This window comes from Lipotes vexillifer, unplaced genomic scaffold (assembly GCF_000442215.2).
Source record: "Lipotes vexillifer unplaced genomic scaffold, Lipotes_vexillifer_v1.1 scaffold581, whole genome shotgun sequence".
Classification (NCBI taxonomy): Eukaryota; Metazoa; Chordata; class Mammalia; order Artiodactyla; family Lipotidae; genus Lipotes; species Lipotes vexillifer.
The window spans coordinates 136,157-146,532 of record NW_006788182.1 but is presented as its reverse complement, the minus strand read 5'-3'; the positions used below and the strand labels follow the sequence as shown (position 1 = coordinate 146,532).

The 10,376-nt window shown below is 55.0% G+C and overlaps 1 protein-coding gene across 1 annotated transcript; it reads right to left on the bottom strand.

The window, feature by feature from the left end:
• Positions 1-4,211: 4,211 nt before the first annotated feature.
• TAGLN2 (transgelin 2) lies at positions 4,212-9,278 on the bottom strand. The gene is made up of 6 exons (XM_007461283.1): positions 9,247-9,278; positions 5,989-6,196; positions 5,338-5,512; positions 4,910-5,012; positions 4,406-4,604; positions 4,212-4,351 (listed from the first exon to the last, which is right to left on the bottom strand). Exons 1-5 carry the CDS (start codon positions 9,276-9,278, stop codon positions 4,463-4,465), a joined length of 660 nt encoding a protein of 219 aa, XP_007461345.1. The 3' UTR covers positions 4,212-4,351; positions 4,406-4,462.
• Positions 9,279-10,376: the final 1,098 nt, after the last annotated feature.

Sequence of the window (10,376 nt, the reverse complement as noted above, 5' to 3'; positions counted from 1 at the left end):
CCACCAACCAGCAGCCCCACTCCCTGCAGCACATCAGGGGAGAGGATCCCTGATCCAGGGCTGCGGGAGGCTGGCAAGTGATCCTCCCAAAGAGCCCTATTTGCATTTCTCCAAAGGCACATATCACTGGCTTTCTGAATTATCATGGCTCCTATCCATGTTTTACCTCCCCTACAGGACTAGGTACTTTTTGAGCCAAGAGATCATGTATTAATAATCTTCATATGCCCCATAAGGCCTGGCATAGGGTAGAACCCCAATAATTGTTGAAGGAATGAATACATGAATGAAAAAATGGGTGTGTATATGAGAGTTCCCAGGCAGAATTGCTCATTTTCCACCTTAAGATGAGATTTGTCCTATTATTGAAGACCTTCCTCCCGACCCTTAAGAGAATCCAGAGGCTAATAACACCTCAGAGTCAAGAGGATCATTTTTCCTTGTTTAACCTAAATTTCTCTAGGTGCAACTTCAGTGCATTTTCTTTTAATCTACCTCCCTAGCCACTGGGACTAAAACTCATTTCTTCACAAGGAGACGGTGACTAATTTACCTTTAGCCTTCTCTTCAACAAATTTAATCCCAGGCCCTTTATTGCTCCCTCCCTGGGGCCCTACTGTCCAGCCCTTTCCCTGTTCCACTGGTCCTTGGGCCTTTTGCCAAGCTCTCAAAGGCCTCTCTGGGCTGCACAGGCAGGAATGGACATATTGTTCTCCAGGGAGCCATGGACAAACACTCAGACGCTTACCCTCTGCCTACACACACCCGACACACACCTCTGCACCCCCAGTCCCCAGTCCTTGGTAAACACATACTCACAGGCAGCCTCCACACAAGGTCACAGTTTCATCTCCTCCCACCCGCACCCCCTGAGCCCTGGCCCTGTGAATTCTCACACACCTGGATGCACACTCAGTGCACATGAACAGACTGCACAGAACTATACTTTTCCCCTACAGGCCAGCCACACTGTGAACCCCTCCTCCTCATCCCCGTCCTCCCCTCCCCCTCCCCCTCCTCTTCCTCCTCCCTGCCTTCCTTCTCCAGCTCTCCTTCCCGCCAGCCACCATGGGCCAAGCCTACCTTCCCTTTACCTCCACAGTGATCTTCCACTGTAAGGCTGAAGGCAAGGAGTAAATGAACAATTGCTGGCTCCTACCCCTTTCTCCTGCCCTCTTCCCATTTTTTTTCTGCCAAATCCTCAACCACTTTCCACTTGCCCAGAGCACACAAACCACCCTCCAGCCCTTTCCCAACCTCCACTCCTCTGGCTATAGAGAGAACCGGCTTCTCAGGTTTTTACCTTTGGGAAATGAACAATGAGGAAGCATTGGAAACTGACAGGAAATGAGGAAGCATTGGAAACTGAAATGGAAACTGGTCTCATTTCAGATCCAATGACAGGCTGGGTCACTGGGACCCTGGGCTGGCTGGATACCAGGCCAGGGGATTCAGGAGCATGAGGGCAGTGTGATATTCACTCATTCATTCGTTCATCCAACAAATATTTATCCAGCACCTACAACATGCCAGGCACCAACAAAACCAACACACACCTGCCCTTACAGAGTGTACATCCTGTGGGTGGAGACAGAAAATAAATAAGTAAAATACATTGAGTATCACATAGTGATAGGAGAAAGGAGGGAAGGAGGATGGGGTGCAGGCTGAGAGTGGAGTGTGCAATTTTAAACACAGTGGCCAGGGAAGGCAATATGTTTGAACTGGAAGGTGACATTTGAACAAAGACCTGAAGGAGAGAAAGTAGCCACGGTGACACCTGGAAGGGGAGATTGTTCGGGGCAGCAGGAACCGTCCTGCAGGCGCAGGGTGTTAGGGAACACCAGTGTGGAAAGCCACGGGGAATGAATTGCTAGGAGATGGCAGGAAAAGGGGGTGCCACTCAGAGAAGCTTTTCCCTCTATTCCCAGGGCTGGGACCCATTCTGGGCTCCAGGGCCTGACGGAGTGCCAGGAGAGATGAGAGGGGCCAAATTAGGGATCAAACTGTGATTTCAGATGGAACAAAATGCTGTAAAGCAAACAGAAAACAAAACAAAATGTTGAGGTGTCAGTGGAGGCCATTTCCAGAAGGAAGGAGCTGAACCTGGAGCGAACTGGATTAAGGAGAGACGTGGAAGGGCCTCCCAGAGCTTGCTGGTGGGTGGTGGATCCAGCCGGGAGGTGAGCGCCGTGGCTGAGCACCTCTCAAATCCAGTCCGGCTGGAGCAGCATAGGCTCAGCCAGCTCCCAGCCAGGATGACCTGGGTTCAAAACCCCTCTCTGCCCACTAAATCCTTATATGGCTTTGGGTGAGTTTCTTGTCCTGGGACCCAGTATGCTCATTTGGGAACAAAATGAGGGAAATAATACAGTAATATCCACCTGGTGGACTAACATGGGAATCTGCTGGGAGAAGACAGTGGTCCTCAGTCTTGGCTCTGGTGTGTCAGTCCCAGAAAGTCGTGAGGCCCGTGGCCCAAAATTCATAGCTATAGTTAAATCAGAGAAGGGTGCAAATGGTTTGTTTTTTTAGTTCAAATATCAATGAATTCAATGTTGCCTTTGCAATGACATCACTCTTCCTCACTGGCATTCCACGGAGGCTTCCTGAATGGGAGATAACGGGGTGGAGTGACAGCTAATCCCCGGGGAATTTGCAAATAGGCTGCACCCTATCTTATCTGTGCCACAGCCCAAGGGAGTACAGCAGGCAAGCAAATACCATCTCGCCCATGGCTGGGACTTGTGGAGAGCCCCTGAGCTGATGGCTAATGTACAGCAGTGGCATGGGGCCTGGCACACAGTAGGTGCTTCTTGGCAGAGGGAACCACAGTGGGGTGGGAGAAAGAAGAATGGAAGCTCTCTTGTTATCCACCACTGCACAATTTGTCACCCTCAGGCACAATGTTGTGGCTTTCCCATCCTCGGGAAATAGAGGCACACTGAAGTAGACATGGGGAGAGGAACAGTGGAGGCCAGGCTGGCTGATGCAGGTGGGAGATGAAGTGGGGGACTGGCCCAGAGCCTCTAGGGAGACACAGGGTCTGATGGGAAGGCCGTGGGGTTGCAACTACATTCATGCCTGGGTCAGGGCTGGGAGCTCAGGACAACCTGACCCCAAAATTGATTATTGTGGTCCAGGGCCACCCATCCAGAAGGAATGCTGCTAGGTTCTCACCAGCAAGCCGCTCACAAGTGTCTGGGATGATCAACAAGGCTTCCTGCCTCCAGCCACCACCACCAACTCCTTCCTGCTCACTCATCCCCCAGCTCGCCAGATCCTCACCACCGCAAGCCTACCCCTGGCCCCCAGACTGGTCTGGCCACCAGAGGTCACCTTGCATCAAGCCTGCCTGAGGGCCTCCCACCCAGACACCTGCCAGGACTCAGGGCTGTGTGCCCTCCAGGACGGCAGGCCCCACCTTCCTGCAGTGGCTGAGAACTGTTCTGGCTGTGGGAAGGGCCCAGCCAGGAGCACCTGGGTAGGTGACGGCCCCCCTCCCTGTGGAGCCTGCCCACGTATGCTGTCATCATGGCTTCTAGCCCGAGGGCAGCTGGGAGGGCCTGTCCCATCTCAACCCCACCCCTAAACCAAGTGAGAAAAAGAATGGGAGGGAAATCAATGATGGGGAGATGTTTGTAACCTTTTATTTCAAAGCCCTCTTCCCTGGAGCCAGTCACCACCCTTCCCCCACATTCCTCCCTTCCCAACAGTGGACTCAGTGGCCCCAGACACAGCCAGAGTCCATCCAAAAAAAGACAGAGATTCTTTATTTAAATCAGCAAACTCAGATTCTTCAAGCCCCAGCCCATCGTGGGCAGCCTTCCCTCCCCGGTCCCCTCACCCCCACCCCTTAGCCACAGAGAGGGGAATGGAAAATGAGAAGCCTGAAGGCCTCTGCCAGGGCAGGCTGCCTCAGAAGTGTGGTGAGCGCAGTCCAGCTGGGGCTGGGGGGGCAACCGCCACAGACCCCTCCCTATAAATTAAGTCCCTGCAGCCACAGCTGTGGGCGAGGCGTACTTGTGGGGAGAAGGCCATTAGGCAGCATCCCTGACTCCCAGCCAAGGAATGGATTAGGGCACAGGGCTCAGGGGAAGAGAGGTCAGAGAGAAAGAGAAGAGGTATGGTGGGGAGAGGGGGTGATGCCCCCCTAATTTTGGTCCTGGGGAAAAGAGGCCAGTTGGTCCAGTTTTGGTGGATTTAGAGAAGGGAATGTATTAGTAAGCACAGTGGGGAGGCCACCGTCAGGCACCCCCAGAGGAGACAGGCCAGGCCCCCACCCTGGCAGAGGGGAGCATGAGAGCTCCAGGGGCTCTCAGGGAATGTCACTGCTAAAATATATATATACGTATATACGTATATACGTATATATATATATATATATATATATATATATATATATATATATATACACACACACACACATTCACGGCAGGCAGGGTCAGGGCTGTGGATGGGATCAGAGGATCTGGCGTGGCATCCCATAGCCGGTCATGCCTGCCTGAGATGCCCCGCGGTTGGTCCCCATCTGTAACCCAATCACATTCTTGCCCTCCTGCAGCTGGTCGTCTGAGAAATTCCGAGGGTTCTCCTTGGATTTCCTGGGTGGAAAGGGAGTGTTGGTTAGGAGGAGGGTGGAGGCTGCCCCAGTAAATGTCCTCCATGGACACAGCACAGGCTTTCTTTGGCTTAAGTACTGGTGCCAGCTCTGCCCTGGAGAGCCTTGAACTCTCTGAAGCCACCCAGTCATCTCTCAAAAGGGACTGTCCCTTGCCACCCCGGGAGACTCATGAGGATTAAGTGAGACGAGGAATGTGAAAGTGCTTTGTAAGGGCATTTCCTAGGGACAGGAGTGGGCAGGATCACCGCACCGGCCCGGGGCCTGGGCTGCCCCAGCAGTACTCACTTGGGAAACCAGTTGGGATCTCCAGAGAAGAGCCCATTGTTCTGGGCTACCGCCAGCCCACCCAGGTTCATCAGTGTCCGCTGCACACAGGCCATGTTCTTTCCTGGGAAGAGGGAGGGGGTGTGTTGGCCTCAGTGGGTCTGGGGTCCTGCATGCCAGGCTTCCACCTCTTATCACTAAGTCAGCAGGCCCAGCTTCCTAATTCTTTTACTCTTGGTCTCCCGACCCTTCTCCAACCCAACCCCCAATATGGCCAACTCCTCCATACACACACACACACACACACACACACACACACACACACACACACACACACACACACACCACTCTTTGTCCTCAGGTGTCAGAAACCTGCCCCTTCTCCCTGGTGGACATGGCCCAGCCCAGCCTCTGGTCTTCTGGATGACAGTGCCCTGGCCCTGACCCACCTTCCCAGAGGTCCACAGTCTGGAAGATGTCAGTGGTGTTGATGCCGTAGCGCTCGGCTGCTTGCAGGAACTGGGAGATCTGCTCCATCTGCTTGAAGGCCATGGTGGAGGCCTGGATCTTCCTCACTGGGGCCTGCCCCTCGGGGTACAGCCCATTAATGAGCTCACACAGCACCTGGGTGAGGACAGTAGGTGTGCAGAAGTGAGGCCCTGCCTACCACAGATCAGAATGTACCACCCTCGGCGCTAGAGACAGTGAACCGCAGAGGTGCCTCTCCTACCTGAAGACAGCTCTGCCTCTACCTGGAGTGAGCATCAGGCTCCTTCCTGCCCAGCCCCCTGCCTCTGAGCCCAGAGTGTAAACCGTGCTATTCCAGGATTACCAACTACAGCACACCTCCCCCAGCTCTTCCCTTAGAGTTCCTCTTCCTTCCGTCACACACGGCTTCCAACTGCAGGGAGGCAGGTTCACCCTCCCACTTCCCTCGGCGGGAGGGAGGAAAGCAGGGGGCCTCTGTACGATGAAGATATCCCGGCTCAAGAAGAGCTGGGAGGGGGCTGCCCTCCATTCTTCAGCTGAGACAAATCCCCGGTCCCTCAGACCCAGCCCTGCTCTCCTGGCACTTCTGGTCAGAGGCGCCCAGCTCTCACCGTGCCATCCTTGAGCCAGTTCTGGAAGTTCTCGCGCCCAGGCTGGGGCCGGCCCACATCCTTGCGGCACTGGGTGGTGATCCACTGGATCAGGATCTGCTCCAGGTCTGAATCATACTGTTTCTCAATCTTCTGCTGTACCTCCCGGCTCAGGCCGTAGGCAGGTCCCCTGTTGGCCATTCCAAAGGGTGGTGGTGTCTGGGGGAAGCTGGGGAGAGGACACATCCAGGCCTGTGGTCAGAGCTCTGCAGCCTGTGGGGTGGGGGGTTCTGACACACACCATATTCCCAGGGTGGGCCCCAGAGGTGAGGAGGTGAGAACAGCCACCAAATGGGGGAAGTCTCACCTTAACCCCTGGACATGGGCGAGACTCTAAGTGCTCAGAACTCTAGGAGGTGTTAAGGCACCTCTGGGTTCTTCCACCCCTGTGACAGGTAGTCTGTCTACTCTACTGAGGCTTCCCATTAGATTTCATTTGATGGTTCCACTGCTACAATGAAGTATAAAACCCACTGGAATAGAAAACAGGGTAAATGAGGCCAGGATTGGGGGTTCAGCCCCTCATTTGCGGTGGTCAGCTTTAGCAAAGGCAAACTGGTCATTCTAACCCCAACCCTGCCTTTTCCAGTTCTGGGCAAGAGAATGATTTGGAAAGAATATGGAGTGGCTGGAGAAACCTATGTCAGGAGCTAGGGGACTGGACAGATCTACCCTTAATTAGCCACTGGGTTTTAATTGAACACCCACTATTTGTGCTGGGGATTGTGGAAGACACAGAAGTCCTTGGTCCTAAAGTTGCCCACAGTGCCATCAGAGAGACAAAGTGAGCACCTATGAAAGGGCAAGAGTTGTACATGATGAATATTAAACTACACAGTCAGACCATATGTTATAGGAATTGAGAGAGGAGTATTGGCAGAAGCAGCCTGGAGGACTTCCTGGAAGAGGTAGGTCTGAGTAGGTCCTTAACAGATTTCACCAGGCAAAGGGGCTTCCCATGAGAAACGAGGTAACACCTAATTCTACTTTCCTTTCTAGAAGCAGTGGTAGGCAGAATAATGGCCCCCCAAAGGTGCCTATGTTCTAATTCCCAGAACCTGGGAATGTTACCTGATATGGCAAAAGGGATTTTGCAGATGTGATTGAATTACAGATCTTGAGATAGGGAGAGTACCCTGGGTCTCCAGGGGTGCCCAATGTACTCACGACAAGGGTCCTTATGAGTGAAAGAGGAAGGCAGATGAGTCAGAGTGGGAGAAGTGAGAAGGAAGCCAAGGTTGGAGTGACGCAGGGTTATGAACCAAGCAATGCAGATGGCCTCCAGAAGCTGGGAAAGGCAAGGAATGGAATCTCCCCTAAGTCCCCTGGAAGGAATGCAAACCCTGCCAACACCTTGATTTTAGCCAGTGAAACCTAGCTCTGCAAGATATTACATGTGTGTTGCTTTAAGTCACTCAGTTTGTGATAATTTGTTACCGCAGGAATGGGGCACTAATCCAGGAGCCTTGGGTGGCATTTTTAGGGAAACCCGGGAAGAGAGGGAGGGATGGGGAAATACACAGCGGGGTTTCTTTAACTTAGTTGGAGGACCTCAGTTAGGAAGAACTGGGTGGTTTCCTGACCACTGGCCTCGGTTGACAGCACCTCGCAGTGGGCAGTCTGTCCCCACCTGCCACATCCCTGCCTAGGTCCCACACCCAGAGCCCTGTCCTAGGAATGCTACCCACGCCGAGGGGGAGCCAGGGCCCCATTTCCTGCCCCCATCCCCTCCCCATGGGCTCTTCTTTCTGCTCTGAGATAGAGCTGGCTGACTGTACATAAAAGGGGATGCCCCAGGCCAGGCACCTCTGTTCAAGGAGAGGGAAGAGAAACACTGCCTCTCCCTACCTCTGGCCCCAGGCCAGGTCAGACTTAAGGGATGGAGTCAGTCTGGCTCCCTGGGTAACCCGCACGGCAGTTTGAGCCATCCGAACACCCCCTCCCTGGGCCTCGGGGCAGGCCACAGGGACAGCAGCTGCCTCAAACGTCCTCCCACCTCTCAGCCCCAGCAGAGGTGGGGCTCGGGCCAGTCCCCTGCCCCCCACTCCAACATGGCTGCTCCTTCCGACTGCAGCCTATTGGGCTGCACATTTCCGGCAGCGATCCTCCCCATAATCAGTTATTGTTAAACCTCATTAAGACAACCCAGCCCCACTTCACCCAGCCCGGAAGCCCGGCCAGATAAATGTCAGTCTGGGCCTTGACCCACACCATGAGCCAGCACACACTCAGCAGGGGTAGGGCAGGCCGGCCGAGTGGAGAGAGGGAGACAAGATTCTCTCCCCTCAGCCCAGCCCCAGCTGCCCAGCCGAGAGCCACTCGGTCTCCGTAAGCCCGTGACCCCTGACGCACAGGGCCACGGCTGGGAGGCTCAGAAGCAAGGAGAGGGGGGCCAGAGGCTGCTGCCACCAGTAAGCCCCCTTTTCCAGCCCAATGTTCAGACCTCACTTCTGGGAGCAGCTTCACTGTGGTCACCTGGGCCTCAGGGCTGTGTCTCCATGGAGCCAAGTGGCCTGAGGCCCAGGGATCACTATGGCCCAGGGAAAGAAAGGACAGGAGAATGATTAACCCAGACACCAGGGTTAGGAGGGGAGCACAAGACCGAAGAGTGATCCCTCCAGTGTCACTTACGGTATGGACGGGCAGGACAGACTCGGCCTCCCAGACCCACCTCTGGGTCTCCCTCCTAAACTCTGGTGCCTGGGCACATCTGGCAAGGTCACAGACTCAGCTGCGGTGTCTCGGCTCCACTCTGGGACCATTGCCCTAGATCCCGAGGTGCCAGAGCCATAAAGCAGAGCTCTGGGAGGAGGCAGGCCAGAGGGGCCCAGCCTGTCCACGGCTGCTCTCCCCACCCCCACGAGCAGGCACACGCTGAGGGGCTGCAGCCGCTGGAGCTGGAGTGGCCCATGCTAGTGACACTCAAAGGGACCTACCCTGGCTCTCCCTTAAAGGAGGGAAGGTAGCCAGTTGCCTACTGCGGTGGGGAAAGCCTGTGTGGGAGATGCCCAGAGCTGGGGGTCCAAAGGGAAAACAACAGCTGCACAGCTTGGGGGGTGGATTGGCAGTGAGTAACGTAAACTCCAGAGCTGCCTACAGCGGTGGGAACAGCCCTCACTCCCACCCACAAGGTTACAACAGCTGGGAAAGGGGGAGGGGCCGCAAAAGGCACTCCAGCCCTCAGCCCCACCCAGACCCTGAGCTGGAAGCTGACCTCACCCCACCGCCAACGCCAAAGAAAAAGCGGACATGGGGTGGGAGTAGGATTCCAGGGCTCCTGGCTGGGGTGTTGAGCTGGAAAAACAAAGGGACTCTCCATTCATTGTGCAGAGAGGACACAGGGGAACCTCCCAATCCAGAATTGGCATTAAGACTATTTTGAAAAGGCGAAACAGGGATACTTGCCCCCAAAGTGAAGTGCCACAGGGAGCGGGGGTGATGGGAGACCTATGACTGAAGGGCCACCTTGGGGCAGCCCCCTTGGTATCAAGAGTCAGCGAGCAGAAGAGAAAGCTGAAGCTATACAAACAGGAAGCCGCAAGGCTTGCGCAGGAGGAGGGGTATGGTGGGGGCCGTTGCCATGGCTTCTGTGTACCAAACACAGGAATGGGGCAGGGTGGGGGCACCAGGCAGAAACATCCTCTCGGCGCAGGAGTGGCCGGGAGGCTCCGAGTGGGGGCGGAGCGGGGGCGTGGCGAGGGCGGGGAGCAGAAGTGGGATCCTTGGGAAAGGGGCCGCTTCACAGGTACAGACAGGTGCAAGGGATTCCTCAAGGAAGCAGCTGTGGAGGGCATGCAGGGTGTGTGGAGAAGGGAAATTACAAGTTTTGGGGTAGAGAAGTAGATTTAAGGAAATAGTTCAGGAGTAGAAGAAATGTCCTGGGAACAGAAGGTACATTCTGAGCTACAGAGCCCCATAACTGAAAATCCCGGGCGGGAGAAGGGATGGGGGTGGGGGAGAAGGGATTAGAGGCCAATCCCCAGAGAGCAAAAGAGGGACCCGGGCTGTGGAGTGGGGGCGGGGCGGGGGGGAGAACTGCACTTGGACAAAGACTTATTTGTTGATTCTGGAAGGGTAAGGCCCTGCCGGCCCCACCCTACCTTGGCCTCCTCGGCAGTCTTCCCTGTGGACTAGGAAGGAGAAACTGGGAGTGGGGTTAAAGACGGGGAGCTGTCCCTCTGTCTGGTGCTCTGGAGTCGGAAAACTAGGAGAGCCACAGGTCTCCTCCTACACCGGATCCCCACACCAGTCCATCCTCACTTCTACCCCACTTCTTTCTGCTCACAGATACCAAGGTGCCCCAGAACTTCACAGATCCTGGCTCCAGGAGACTCCAGGAGGCCTGCAGA